At 37.1% G+C, this 16025-nt stretch overlaps 1 protein-coding gene across 2 annotated transcripts; it reads left to right on the top strand.

Moving 5' to 3' along the window:
• Positions 1–2517: 2517 nt before the first annotated feature.
• slc5a5 (solute carrier family 5 member 5) lies at positions 2518–15013 on the top strand. Of its 2 annotated transcripts, XM_067513305.1 has the most exons (16): positions 2518–2709; positions 4918–5304; positions 5791–5856; positions 6116–6167; positions 6393–6460; positions 7050–7204; positions 7768–7908; positions 8383–8512; positions 9004–9092; positions 9394–9506; positions 9697–9767; positions 9955–10041; positions 10419–10612; positions 10945–11042; positions 11261–11346; positions 11752–15013. In XM_067513305.1, exons 2-16 carry the CDS (start codon positions 4951–4953, stop codon positions 11845–11847), a joined length of 1800 nt encoding a protein of 599 aa, XP_067369406.1. In that variant the 5' UTR covers positions 2518–2709; positions 4918–4950; the 3' UTR covers positions 11848–15013. The 2 variants fall into 2 exon arrangements, with proteins under 2 accessions (XP_067369406.1, XP_067369407.1); XM_067513306.1 differs by lacking the exon at positions 2518–2709 and having other exon boundaries at positions 5040–5179.
• The last annotated feature ends 1012 nt before the right edge of the window (positions 15014–16025 follow it).

Genomic DNA, 16025 nt, shown 5'->3' with positions numbered 1-16025 from the left:
GGAGACTTGAAACTCTGCAGATGTACTTCAGGTCAGACACTATTGTTCCAAGAGCCATTCAGAGCATTAGAAATAGCTCTTAAACCCCGAGAAAACTGTTTTCAGTTTGGTAGTTATTTGTGGTGAAGTATGTGGTGACTATCAGACAGAATGCTTTTTTCAGCTCCAGTTGGTATTACATTTGAGTTTTGTTTTAATAACTACAAATATCATTTAAAACATGTATCTTGTGCTCAGGTTGTTTTATGTATGATTTTGTTTGAAGGTTTGAAATATTTTATTTTCAGATATATACAGAAGGAAGAAATCAGGACTGTTTGATTATTTTGCTGTTATGGAATCTAATAATTAATAATTACAGATTAGTGGATACAATAAGGTAATTTATGATTAATCTTAAATGGAAGTTGTTCTATTGTGAAAGCTGTTTTGTTCAGAAATGTAACCATCCAACATTACAGGAAATGAGAACCAGCTGACAGCTGTGGTTTCCTTGTTCTGTAAGGAGGTTTTTTATCAGTTTCCTGTTTCAGCTTTAAAACAGCACCTTTTCTAGGGATTAAATGTTCATGTAATTAATAACTTGTATGATCTATTTTACATTTTTGTAATGTTTTACGGCTCAACGTGTTTCTATTTTATATTCTTATGTTTGTAAAGTACACATGAAACAATATTTATACGATATTAGCTAAAGTGAAAGTCAAGGTTTCTGGATTAGTGGCTTCTAAAAATCATACGTTCACCATTTAGGAAAAAGCAGCTACAGTCATCTTGAACTGATAGCCTTTTAATGAATGACTGGCTTCTGACTGATATTTTGATAAGAGTCAGCTGTATTTTTAAAAAGTACCGATTGTTGTTTTTACCCTTTTCTCATAATGAAAATGTGTCACTGTCTGTGCTAGATTTCAAGTTTGCTGGAATGATACTAATTCCCTCTGGATCAAATGGTGTAAGGTTGACGTTGCTTTCAGCCTTAATACCAGCTGAAATTTGAGAAATAATTTAAACTTTTATACTTTCTGTTACTGTTTTCTTGCAGAGTGGAGTTGCTGGATGACAGTCATGTTTATTACATGGTTTACATTGCTTTCTTGTGTTTAAAATAAATTCACCCAGTCTGACTAAAACTAAAACCAACTGTTCTTATTCTGCCTCCTCTTCTCTCACACCAGCTAACTTCATGTTTAACTTCTAACTAACTCACTACATCCATAAAGCTCCTCTTTGGTCTTCCTCTAGACCTCCTGCCTGGCAGCTCCAACCTCAGCATCCTTCTACTGATATATTCACAGTTTCTCCTCTGAACATGTCCAAACCACCTCAGTCTGGCCTCTCTGACCTTATCTCCAACACATCTAACATGAGCTGTCCCTCTGATGTATCCATTCCTGATCCTGTCCATCCTTGTCAGTCCCAAAGAGAACCTCAACATCTTAAGCTCTGCTACCTCCAGCTGAACCGTTGACCCTAAGTACTTAAAGTCGTTCACCTTCTTCACCTATGCTACCTGTAAGCTCACCGTTCCACTTGGGTTCCTCCCATTCACACACATGTATTCTGTCTTGTTGCAGCTAACCTTAATTTCTCTGCTTTCCAGAGCAGACCTCCACCTCTCTAGATTTTTCTCCACCTGCTCCCTGATCCTGATACTGATCACAATGTCATCTGCAAACATCATAGTCCATGATTCACATGTTTAATTTGGCATGTGTTATACGTGGGATACCCTTCCTGACACAACCCTCTGCATTTATCCAGACCTGGGACTGGCACAAGAAGACACTGCCTTGTGCCCTCTTGTGGTTGTATTCAAAAACTAAAACCAACATAAAGTTTAAATATAAAATCTTTTATTTATGTGAGATTTTTTAAATCACAATTTTATTACTTTCTTTCTTTCTGTCTCTCTATTTTTTGTCATAAACACAAACAAAATCAAGCATGTTTTCATAGAAGAACAAACAAGGATCATGTGCTGCTCCAATAAAATGACCGCTTTGGTTTTTTTGTAGATGTTTTGTTTTTGGTCACATTGTCAAATGTTTGGTTTGAACGACGAAAGCACAGCTCTTCCAGAAAGCAGGAAAAGGTGACAGCTCATGTTTACTGGTATTCGACAGCAAACAGTCCAATCACGAAAAAACAGGTTCATAGTCAAAGGTTGGAAGGTGTAGGCTAAGCAGAAGTGCACAAGACAGTCATCAAAAATGACATCCAAGCAAACACACTGGGGGTCTGATTACATACGTAGGCAAACACTAAGAAAGATGAGAGAGTTATGGTGGTGAAGTTCAGGAGACTATCCAGCAAAGGTCTATGGTCAATGACAGGATGTACCACATCTACTGTGACAGGATGCAGCAAATGTAAATGGCAATATGCAGCACAGGTGCACAGAGGCGGGGTGGTATCAGGTGGCTGGACTGGTGGAAAGCTGAGACTTAAAGGACAGTGAGATTTAGTGGAAACGCAAAATAAAAGATAGACCACGATGATACACACAATGTAAACTACCTGACCTTCTTACCACACCTGAGTCACTTTGTTAAGCTTCCCACAAGGAAATTTTTATGGTGTGTGCACGCGTCCCACACTCACGTGCACACGCTGGATTAAAGAGGTATTTGGAGGAGCAGTGAAGAAGGCTCTCAGCACATTCCTCTTTCACTGAGTGGAACAGCTGGACTGAATGGAGTGCAAGTGGTGAGTCTTTCACATTGTAGCTCAACTTTCTGAGATGTAAATATCTGACATATATCTGTATGTAGACATCAGAAACGTTTAGAATTTTAAAAATATATATTCAGCACTATTTTAGATCAGCTATCAAATGTTAGCCTTTGTTTCACAACATGTATTACACCTTTCAATGCACAATGCAGATAAAAAAAAGGACCTGCATATATTTTAATGCAATTTTATTCACAGCTGAATCTTTTATCGAATAATTTTTCAAGCTAAGTAAGGTCATTACCTTTAGTTCTACAAAGTAAGTGATCCTTTTGTGACTCTTTTATTATGTCATTTTATTGTTTTTTTCTGTCTCATGTTTTTTTTCAAATCTAACTGAACTTTGCAAATAAGAGTTAAGAATGACCTTCGCCAAAGAAAGTCAATAATATGACAATATATTTTAAGAATACTGATTTCTAACCAGTTTTTGCAACAATTCTGATAAAATACAATTATATTTATATAAATGAATGTATTTCTCTTTACAATATACTTATATGATCAAATTGTAATATATACTGTATGTCAGCGTGTGTTGATTTGATAACAATTTTTTGAACAGTCAAAAAATATTCAATGTAACGTGTATTTAGATATTACTGTCACATCATGCAGAGTAGGATCAAATAACTACTCCACGTTTGTCACTGTGGGTCCAGTGGTTTTGTTGCACTGAGACCACCTGCCGATGACCTTTCAAACATTAAAGCAACTATGCTGATAACTCTCTAAACTCAACTGCGGCCAAATTGACTTGCATTCCTTTGTACTTTCTCTCAGTGCATGTACACATAACAAATTACTGGTTTGTTTGTCACTGTAGTCCCTGTATAAAACTAGATCTTGGGTGCATAATGTAGTGGGGGCATATAGAATGGCAACAGCCAGAGCAGACTTATGGACGCTGCAGAGCATTGTCAGCATTATCATCTTCAGACAGTCCTGACACTCATTGTTTGGTTAGTTTCATCATCTTGTACTTTTCTTGTAAGCACCATGTCTATGATCACATTGCACAAAAGATGTGGCATAGCAACGTGTTCATTGGTACGATAATTAACTGTGTGTAAAAAGCTCATCATATTTCTAACTAATAATTCTAAAAGACGATGCTTTAATGCTATCAAAACATCAAAACACAAATGTATTTTCCAAACAAATTTTGTTTGGCAATAATTTTTATGCATATGTATGTAAGCTTAGGCAAAGCCACACCTCCCAGCACCCTAGGGCATCTGGTCTAAAAACCTGTATTGACCACATGACCCTGTGTGTCGACCCTGATATAATGACATTGCTAACAGATGGGGAAAAAAATTATTATACAGTATTTGGTTATATTTGTACGTCTGTAGAGTATAGCAGTCAACAGTTTCCTGCCAAGGCTGTTAGTGACACTCTCCCATGTTAACAGCTAAAGGGTAGCAGCTGGATATCTAAAACACAAAACTAATCAACAGCTAGCTATAACATAATACTAAGGCTATCAGAAAAAAAACGGTTTAAACTTTTACATATTCTTTTATTACAAAACAACCATACACAATGTATTGATTGCTGAATATGTACATGATAATTTTTTTTTTTGTAACAAGAAAAATGGTTCAAAAAATGTTAAAAAATATGAAAGGTCATTTGTGCATTCATATTACGAGTAATACGAGTACGAGTAATTAATGGAGTCATGATGAAAATAAATGCTTTCTATGTCAAAATAAAATCTGATTAAAAATGTTTGAGATCTAAAATAACAACCTTCAACTATTGAGCGATTACAGCGAAGACATTCACCTGGGTCACTTTTGACCATGTTGTGCATCAGGGGGTTAATCAGAGTTGTGGCACTGACCATGTCACATTTCTTCCACTGAAGCTGGTATTCAGATGACCCTCAGGTTGACGTGATCAACTCATAAAATATATCCATTTACAGCTATTATTCACCTGTGATAAATATGGCTGTGCCTTATGTCTCTAACCAAACATTATTTAGAAGTTGACAGCAGGAGCCACACAATAGTCATAATAATTATGAAATAGAGGCTTTTTTACTAAGGAAAAAAAAAACATTATCAATTTTCATCATGGCAGGAGGTAAACAAGACCTGTCCATTTGCCTTCAATTTTAAATATTAAGTCATTGTAAGGCCACTAATTGACTTTCTTTCACTCTATCAGATCCAGCACACATCTGAACTCAACGACTTTATAATGGAACAGCAGTCTCCCACATCAGGCTTTACACTGGCTGACTATGCTGTCTTTGCTGGCATGCTGTTCATCTCTATGGCCATAGGACTCTTCCAGGCTCTGAAGAAGAAGCAGAGCAACACTACTGCGGACGACTTCTTCACCGGAGGTCGGAGCCTGCCAGCTGTTCCTGTGGGGCTGTCGCTCTGTGCCAGCTTCATGTCAGCAGTCCAGGTTCTGGGTGTTCCTGGTGAGGTTTATCGCCATGGCTTTAAATTCCTCTACATGTGCCTCGGACAAAGCATCAACTCCTTGCTGACAGCCTACCTATTCCTGCCAGTTTTCTTTCGACTGGGCATCACCAGCACCAACCAGGTCCTGATGAGCTATTATCAGAATATAGATTGAATAGCATAATCTGTCATCATACAATGGCTTATTTATATATTCAGTAAACTTGGAAAGTCAGTTAAATCAGCAGCCCATTGTCATTAACATAAGCATTATAAAAAGGAAACAAATTATAAACAATATTTTCTTGCAGAATTATGAGAGGAGCAAGAACATTTTAAGTTTTTTTTTAATGTTGTCATTATGATTTTGGTACCATATCTGATAATAGTACAACAGAAAATGGGCTGATTCGAGAGATTAAAGAAACTAAACCATGTACGATGCCTAAAGGAGCAATAGGAACCTCAACCCAAACACAGCACACAGACAGGGTCGGAAGTTTTCAGACAACATTTTGAAATGCACCTGTGGGTTAATTAAATGAGGTGAATATAAGAGGTGAGGAAGGATGTGTCGTGTGTGGAGATGCTCTGCCATGTTATAACCTCAGCTGTCTGCATGTCACAGTATCTGAAGATGAGATTTGGCAGAGGGATGCAGCTGCTTGGGAGTGTTCAGTTTCTTGTGGCGACGGTAAGGAAGAAATCGTTGTGTTCTCCATTATTTCATATTGTTCAACCTGTATTCGGGGCTTTGAGAATGAACGTCAATGTTTGTTTCTAATGCATACATTTTATATGGCTCAGGTTTGGAGTTAGTTTAAGTTCAAGATGATAGTTGTTAAATTTTCTCAAACCAAGCATCATCCTTTAAATTCACCAGAGAGTTTAACTTAACTGTACAAGTTCTTATTGTGTTTGCTATGTAATGTGCCTGCATTTGCTTCTTGCAGCTACTTTACACAGGGATTGTAATCTATGCACCAGCCTTGATCCTCAACCAAGGTAGGAGAGATCACCTGATACATGCATGAATAAATGTGATGTTTTCATTTATTTGAAATTTTGCTCACAATGCCCACTTCTCATTTGTCTCAATTAATTCATATTTGCATTACTGTATTTGTTTATCACCTGACAGCAAGAACTGACAAAGTAAAATCCAACGGACAAAGTGAAACAAAAATGTATCATACTGCATGTAAAGAAATGAATATGCTTTTGTTTAAGCTACTGGACTCAACATGTGGGTGTCTTTGTTTTCTACTGGGATAATTTGCACCCTGTACACTACACTGGTAAGAACTAATTGTTATTCCATCTAATTAAAGCAGTTAGTTAACATCATTAACAGACTGGATTTCTAACGAGACTCACATTTCATTCACGGATAATTTGCAAGTTCACGTTGGCAAATTATACAATTTATCAGACAGGATTCCATTATGTAACTGTAATTGTGTCACTCTAGCCAGTAAGATTTAGCCTTGTACTTCTTTAACCTTGTGTGGTTAATATTACTATGTCTACTACCTTGATGTCAAACAACGTCACAGTCAAACGTGGTTGTTGATGTTTGCCTTCCTCCCACAGCAGACATCAAACTGTTTACGCACAGGGACACTTTGCTTTAATTTCATCTTGGCAACCCATTGGCATGTTGCTCAAGATCACATGTAATGAATTGCACTGTATTTGTCTTGAGAGAACTACATCTTCACTTGGTCAGTTGTTAGTCTCACCTAGTAAAAATGAACCACTCGATTAGAAGTGAATGCTCCTTAACATGAATGTCAGATTTCTGTACACTCATAAAAACTTTTGTCTCTGTCTTTCTCATTCACCACTCTCCCTGTTTGTGTGTCTGTCTCTTCCATCATGTAACAGGGTGGTATCAAAGCTGTGATCTGGACTGATGTGTTCCAGATCATTATCATGTTGTCCGGCTTTCTTGCCATTTTTATCCACGGTACAGTTCTGGTTGGCGGCCCTTCAGTGGTGCTAGAGCTCGCCAACAATGGATCACGCATTAATTTCCATGAGTAAAAACATCTTCAATTCAGCATATAATTATCTGAATAACACTGTACTGTATGAATACAACAAAATTGTAATACCATACCAGTACATTCCTATAACAACACTATTACAACTGCTACACTACAAAACTACAGGTCTTGCTCATTACTGTGTAATAATGAATGTCAAATATTTTCAAGTTGGTAGCATCATTAATGAAAAAGAAATGAAATACTTCTTTAGTTTTTTCATGCAGACAAAAAACACTATTAAACACAAAAGTTCATTCTTGGCAGGTAGTTTTAAAAGAAATCTTAAACTTTTGAGCTTTCAAACACGTCCCACTGTTCATCTTGCTGGTAGGAGGTTTTCTCAGTATAATTTGGATCATGGTATATATATAAAATCTTTGACAAGTAAATCATCACATATAAATGTGGTTTTAGTGTAGCACACAAAAAAAGAACTATTAGCAATTAGATTATATTAGTACTGGTCCAGAAACTGGTTTCTGATGTCAACACTGCAAAAAACAGTCTGTGGAGCGTCCAATGTCACAGACGTATTTTTTGATATTTTCCACCAGCTTCAACGTTGACCCGCGTAAGCGTTATACTTTCTGGACCCTGTCTGTGGGAGGTTCATTGGTTTGGCTGTCCATGTATGGGGTAAACCAAGCTCAAGTCCAGCGTTACATCTCCTGCAAAACTGAGAGAGAAGCCAAGTGGTGAGTGAAGACCTGTTTGCCATTCACATTACAGCCTTTGCACCCGATCATCAGAGGCAGCAACTACTGTGAAGGCAGCCACATGTTTCTAAAGAAATCTAATAAGACTGACTGTAAGTGCAGGACCATCTTTTCAGTAAAAATGTTCAAAACAAAGCCCTACCTGCTTACCATCATTTGATTGTGCAAGCAATTGGCTTTAGAAAGGCAACAGTCACTGATATATTTCAACAGCTGCTGAAAGTAACACAGTACAATTTTATACTTTTATAGCTGTGAGCATGGTTTTCCCTGTTGAAACTAAAAGCTCTTTATATTATTATTAATATTTTATTTCACATCATTAAGCAAACATCTTCTCACATATGATCCTACATATGATACATATCTATACTGAATTATTTGAAAAGACATATCATACCTATCGTTTATTAGGTCATCTGTAGTACACACTAAGTTTGCTTTTGCTTGCAGGGCACTTTTCGTAAACCAAATAGGTTTGTGCCTCATTGTGAGCAGTGCAGGAACCTGCGGCATCGTCATGTTTGCTTACTACATCAACTGCGATCCACTGAAATCTGGGAGAATTTCCGCCCCTGATCTGGTATTTAACACATACTCAAAAAGGCTTCATACATATCCATGAGTACAACGGGATTGTCTGTACTGTGCAACTGATACTGAGTTTGAAAGCTGCAGATTATGTATTCACAGTGCAGATAGATAGGGTTCAAACTTGTAAACATGTAAACAAACTCTTGCACAGTATGAGCTGTGACCCCCCCATCATCCTTGAAGATAAGTGGGTATCGCTCAAAACATGGATGTTGGATTAGCATATGTTTAACTTTACATTACTTTAAAGATTTAGTTGTTACTAGTGTTTTGAAATGTTTAAGGTTAAGGTCAAACAACTTTAATGTTTACAGATTGTACAGAGTATAAAACATTTCTTTGTTTGTCATGAAGAGAGTTTTTAAGAAAGCATATTTTATGATATTGGTATATTTGCATCTTTTATGAATCTTATCTGCTAAAGAAGTGGAAAGAAATCCTTTTTCTAACATTTTTCTCCATCTGTCTGGTCTGATGAAGTACATGCCATACTTTGTATTGGACATATTCAAAAGTCAACCTGGCTTTCCTGGTCTCTTCCTCGCCTGCGCATACAGCGGGACTCTGAGGTATTTAAATCTTGGTTATTTTAAACCTAACCAAACTTATGACAGGTCAGACAGTCCATCAAAGGCAATATTTGTATAAAAAAACAAAAAAAACAACTGTGCACAATGATGTCTTATTGGCTCCATTTTTTACAGACCCATTATTAAGTACTTAGTATTTACTGTGATAAATATACTGTCATCAAACATTTTAGGCTCATACAAGTGTACGTTCATCATGAAAACCATACTTACAGACACACATTTTGCCTTCTGTAGCAAGGAGGTGGGAATACATTTGAAACAAATGTCTTTTCAACAGCACGGCCTCCACAAGTATGAATGCCATGGCTGCAGTAACGATGGAGGATCTGCTGCAACCTCATCTGGCCGACATGCCCCAAAGGAAAAAGATTCTTTTGTCCAAAGGATTGTGTAGGTCAAAAATATTATCTACACAAATCTATGTATTCCCAAAACTTTATTATTATTAAACTATACAATTCAGAAAACTGATTTACTGTCACACTGGCTCAACTTTTTTGGAGTACAAATTATATCATACCGCCTTAAAATTCTGAGCACATTAAAAACAACATTTGATGTGTACTCTTTTTCCTCTAAGCATTCCTGTATGGAATTGGTTGTATCACTGTAGCTGCCCTCTCCTCCCTTCTGGACTGGGGAGTTCTTCAGGTATGTAGTTAATCATGCCACCCACATTCCTTTTTAACAAAGGAGTATTAGAGTTTTTGCAGCAGCAAACCAATATAAGATCTAAGATATGAATAGAAGTTATCCTCATAACTTGATTTAGTTGTGCTTTGATTTTGTATTGTGTTACAAAGTCTCAGTCATGTGGTGTTTCCTTCTCTTTCCTCAGGGGTCATTCACTGTGATGGGTGTGGTTAGTGGTCCATTGCTGGGTGTATTCATTTTGGGCATGTTTGTCCCAGCAACCAACAGACTGGTGAGCGATTAGAGGTCCAGTAATCCAATGTTTTACAAAGTAGGCTACCCTAAATTTGCAGATAAGGATCTCTGTCCACAACAGAAACACAAAATGGAACCAAACTGATCTGTCTGAATTAGATTAGTCTTATCCTTGAGCATTTGACATTAGGACTATTGTCCTAACAAGAAGCAATTTTTCTGCTCTTCATTTGCTATGTCCTCTGGCTACAATATGGTAGCTTTTGTAAAACACAAAGGGCTATCAAGATACTAATCTAAAAGGTCAACACAGAAATACAGAGATAAACTAGGTAACAATTTTTTCCCACTGTATATTATTATTACTACTGTATATTTGAACTACAAATTGTTGTCTTTGTCTTTCTGTTTCAGGGGGTGTTCTCAGGAATACTAGCGGGCTACTTTGTCTCTCTGTGGCTTGCTGTCGGTTCAACTCTTTACCCACCCAGTGAGAAGATCATGGGCGTCCTGCCCAGCTACACAGGCGTCTGTGAACACAACATCACCTTGAACAGCAGCTCTAACCAGGACCACCACTCCACCCCACTTCACCCTAATTACCAGGGGTCAGTGAGTTCAACAAGGCTTCCACTGATGCACAACTGCATGTTTTTTTGCCTGTGGTCTAGACTGTTTCATACTATGTGTAGTAATGGTCATAAAAACAAACTAAAAAATGACACTTAAATCATTTCCTCAGTGGATGTGGTGGATTAGTCAGTCATTAAACAGGAAGGAAACTGGCAATAATATGATGAGCATCTTTTGATAAGAGATTTTAGTTTTTCTCTACAGAACAAAAGGGAGGGTAGATTGTTGGATCAGCAAAAAATAAACTACAAAAAGGTCAAAATTATAGAAATGGGAACATTTTACATTTTTACTTTTCCAAAACCAGGGGCCTGTATAACTTCTACTCGATGTCCTACCTCTATTTCGGTGCCATGGCAACCAGTTCAGTCGTGCTAGTCGGGGTGATAGTGAGTTATGCAACAGGTAAGAAAATATATACACAAATCAGTGACATGAGCTACTGTTGTACTGTGTTCAAGCCAATTCAGCTGCAGCGTTTAATATATACTTAGTTAGACCTAATGCAATCCAGACAATTTCCTTGAGATGTTGTGATTAAATTCTTTTTAGAGTAATTAATGATGGTGAATTGTTACTTGATACTGAATACTGGAAAAATGCTGTTGTGTCTCTCTACACAGGCCCAACAAAGAGGAATAATATTAAAGAGGGTTTGTTGTGGTGGGACATGAGTAAAAAGAACCTGGGCGTCTCAACAAAGTGCAGAGTAAGTTAAGTTTATTTTAATCTGTTATGCTCTACCTCAACATGCTAAGAGTGAGAGAGGAAGTTGTTAGCAGGCTGATTATATGGAATAATAACCCATTATTTTGGTACAACTCTAGGAGGCTTTACTAGACAACAGCAACAGTCTGAACAATTAAACTGAACCTATGCCTGGAATTACAGTTTAAAACTATAATGTTTCAAATAAATCTGCCCATTCTCTCCACAGCAGTAAAGCTACAGTAAGAAATCACACAATAAGTACAGTCACCATCTAACAGTGTGGAGGGCTAAGATTACAAAATCAAAATATATTAAGGGATATATATGTTAAAGCAAGTTTTTGTCAATCAATTTTAGATTTTATCACTTTGAAAGCAGAATTTGTTTTTTGTTTTCTTTCCAGGGAGACAAGGCAAGAAATAAGCCACAACTCGTGCCTTTGAGGGACATGCACAGAAATGATGCACACGAAAAAGATCTGACAGCATCAGGCACTTAGTTTTGATGGTTAGGGTAAGGGGCTGTGTCAAGGAGAGTTTCAAATGAATACAAATACGAATCTGTTGGTGTGTGCAAAAAATAATTTCTTAAAGTCTTCAGTACTTGAAAAAAAACTGCCTACTGCCAAAGCCAACACAGTCTCCTAAAATGTATGTTCCTATACAACTGAACTTCAAACTCATGTTTTTATAAGAAACACAATAACGGGATGGATGGAGTTCCAAAATTGCCTATGGGGGCCAGACAGAGACTCATCAAAAAGACGTCAATGAATGAGAGGAAGCCATTATTTGCAATTTGATGTAGATAAACAAATGACTAATGGTGACTTTCAAATCAACTTATAAATAATATGCTATTACACTTACTGATGACAATTGTTAAAGACACAGTCAAACGGAAGGCTTGAGATGGGACTGCAAGTTACTTTATAAGAAAAATAAGCAGTTTCTTGATTTGTAAATCCACTGAAAATATTAGTCGCAGATAAAAAGTATAAACCCCAAATTATGCATAATATGGCTTCTTTAGTGTTATACTACAAGATCACACATTTTGATGGAAAAATATGTGGTCTTGATCACTTAAGTGATATACCAAAGTATTTGTCATTTACATTAATTGTCAGCATATCTTTATTAGAGTAATAGAAAACTTATTCCCGTTCCAATTACATTTGCTTCAAAAACATAATAATGCATATAGTTGGATGTAGCTGTACTGAAACATATTTTTTAGGAGACAGTGTTGCCCACATCTCTTATTAACTTCAGGAGGCTCTTTACTTTGCAAAAGCTGCAAAGTATGGTATCCTATTACAGTAAATCTACAGTCTAAGTATTTTATTTTAAAAATCAATTCTACTCCAGAGTTTAGCAGTAATCACTCGCTGCTTTTCGTTGTCTTTCGAAAGCCTAGCACACACCAGAATCTTGTTTAAGGCTTGAAATATATTTCCTTTTAATGACATGTTTGTATGCACACTTTGCTGCCTCATGTACCATACATTTATTTTGATGTGTTGGTTGTTAGGTCCTAGTCTGCCCTATGTCCCCAAGTGGAGATACTTTTAAATCCTTCAAAAATACACAAAGTACTCGAAGAAGTGTTAGAGCAATGACACTGATGAAGCAGCTATTGTCTACACATATGTTATAGTACAAAGCAATTATGCAGTATGCACACCACACCGCTGTTGGTATGAGAAGTTTAATTTTAAAATCTCTATGCTTCTGTGTGTATGTGAATGACACGGCTGTATAAGGCCACAAAAATATGAAACCTCATTTGTGTGAGTGCAGTGTTGGGGTAGCTACTTGTCAAAAGTAATATACTTACTACTGTTTATTTAAGTAAATAAGACATTAATATTACAGTCTACGGCAGTCAGAAGAATACTGTGGTCAGTCCTATAAATTATGAGAATAATTAATCTGGGCTTTCTTTTCTGTTCTATAAATGCAAACTTTTAATTCCTACAGGTTTACTCTTCCTTTGTAGGTTGTAAGTTCCACATTTGGAGCTACAGAGTATTTTGGTGAAAGTCTATTTTAGGCAAATATATCTTAAAAGTAACTGAATATTTACAGCCTTTATTATTGTGCCAAAAACATATAGACTGTAATCAAATACTGTCAGGTGGTATTTGAATTCCTTTTCTGTTGAAATGTCCTTTCATCGGGACATTCATTATGAGATGTTTCATACCTGTAACAATGCACACCTGCACTTCAACCACTGGTAATGGATTATTGATAGTGAACCTAAGGTAAAGTGAACCTAGTCTGTGTTTCTGCATATAATTGTTTCCTTGTTTTCTATTTTATAGTTATGTAGTTTGATTATGTTTGTATTGAAAATCACCAAATGTTTCCTCGTAGGTGTTGTTTCATTCTCTTTAGTATATTTTGTTATGGTGGATATCGGAGCCAGTTATGGATTTCTTGGCAAATCTCAAATATGCTTAAAAACACAATAAAGTTGTCAGATGTTTGTGAAGTCACAATAGGTCTAAAACATTAACAAGGTCATTTTAGTCCACACATACAGAAAGGTTCAGTCACACTACATGCTGCAGACAAGCAAAGAAGCAAAGGAAGAAGCCATTGAGACGTTTCCATTGTGAATACCAATAGTCTAAAAACTGAACTTTTTGGTAAAAAAAGTTCTTCGGCTTTGTTCATAATTGTGTGGCCAGGGGGTAGCTGACTTCAGTGTCCACATATGACTATTTACATAAAAACACAACTTTTCCTATTTCCAAATGAATAGCTGATCTCATAGGCGATAAAAGATTTGATTTGATACTTCAGGAGTTTGACTGATGCAGCTTCCTTTGGTCAGGTAAGACAAGCAGCTTATGGTGGCAAATGTTGAGCAAACTGACCTTATGCATTTACCATTATCCCAGAATATCCAGTAAGTTTCAGAGTTGCCACTATTCTGGCACTCTGCAGCACAATCGCAAATTAATTTTAGCAGAATTCATACAAAAAATATGAAAGAGACACAGTTTTAGTATTTTGTGTGGGTTTGAGGTATATGCTTATTAGACAACTTTTGCAAAAATATATAAATAAAATGCAGTTTATCCTACATTACAACTGCTTACTCTTGTCTGTGACTACTTTTGTGCTTAAAATCTCCTGTGTGCTTAACATTGGCTGATGGTGTTGGGAATGTAGTGTCAATGTGCCATGTGGTCTTGGCTTCTGAGATTATGATATCATAGCCTATCAAAGCGCCATTGTCTGCTTCGTCATCTTTGTACGTTTACTGGTATAGAGTGCACACTGAAATTCCTGTTAGGTGCTGATTCAGAGATATCATCATTGGAGGAGAACATTTTGTGATTTTGTATTCACAAATCATATTTTGACTCAGGAAAAGTTTGCAGATGCTTCAAAAAACAGTTTTTTAATTACATTTTGGTTAAACCATCAACCATGGTCGATACTTGATGGTTCCTTTACCTATGTATTGTTACTTGTGTTTATGTTGATCTTTATTATTGTTTTCATGTAAATGTCACTGTTCACATTCTATGTAAATTTAAGCTTAATAACTTAAAATCTATCAAGACATTATTCAATCAGAAAATCACATTAGAGGATTTTGTTATTTACTCTATTATTTTGAAAATAAAAGACGCAGTTGCCTTTTCATTTTTGTTTTATACCTCCATTTATTTCAGCTCAAATAAATAAAAATTTCCCTTATGATAATTCATAAGATCATTCACTCACCTTAGCTGAGATACGTCTATTTTTCAATTAAAATAAAATACATTTTGGTATTACTTTAATAAAATAGCAATACCTCTGATCAAAATATTAATTCAGTTACCAAATGTAAGCCCCCCAAACTGTGACTCGAATGTAACTGTATGACTAAAGCTTATGAGTGTAAAAGGTGGACAAAGGTCCTATACAACAATATTTTTGTTGTGCAGTGACACCTGCTGTAAACTGAACGTCACTTCCACGTCCAGATGTGCACAAATGGCTGCCAACATGTAACCAATAATTACAAAAGCAATTCATATCACACAATGGTCATTTATTGCATTTTTTAAATCTTTCACTCTTTGTACAAAACTAACCATTACATCTTCGCACACGGCATCTTGCAGAATGACTTTGTAGGTGTAATAGCAAGCCTGCTTCTCATGCGGGGAGACCTGGGGATTCACCACTCGTCTGCGGCCCTGTTTGAGTCTTCGTCGGCTACAGCACAGTCCAGGCGCTGAACACCGAAAAGAGCCAGGTCCCTTTCGTTAAGCTTCTCCAGAAACGATGAAAGCAGTCTTTTGTTTAAATGATCCGTCAGGGTCCTTTCCTCTTCCACCCGCTCTTTGGCGATACTCTTCCCCGACTCCACCTCCTCCGCCTCGGAGTCCGCGCTAAGCTGCGCGGAGGCCGACTCATGGTTCAAGGTCAAGCCGTTTGACTGCTCGTCCTCCCCGGACTGTTGCTCCGACCAGCTCCCGGTCTCCGCCCCGGATTCCGTCTCCATCCGTGATATTAAAGTAGTCTGCAGTGCTGCATTCTCCAGCTCTTTCAAGCGTTTGCTTTGCAGGCCCCAGCCAGGAGGTTCATTTCCAGCCGGGTAATTGTTGTTGTGAAGCGGCTCACCACTTTGCTCCATCATGCTCTGCGTCAGGAGCGCAGTCTGCAG

The sequence above is a fragment of the Channa argus genome, chromosome 8, assembly GCF_033026475.1.
Source record: "Channa argus isolate prfri chromosome 8, Channa argus male v1.0, whole genome shotgun sequence".
Classification (NCBI taxonomy): Eukaryota; Metazoa; Chordata; class Actinopteri; order Anabantiformes; family Channidae; genus Channa; species Channa argus.
The sequence above is the reverse complement of the archived record's forward strand: the minus strand, read 5'-3'. Positions and strand labels throughout refer to the sequence as shown.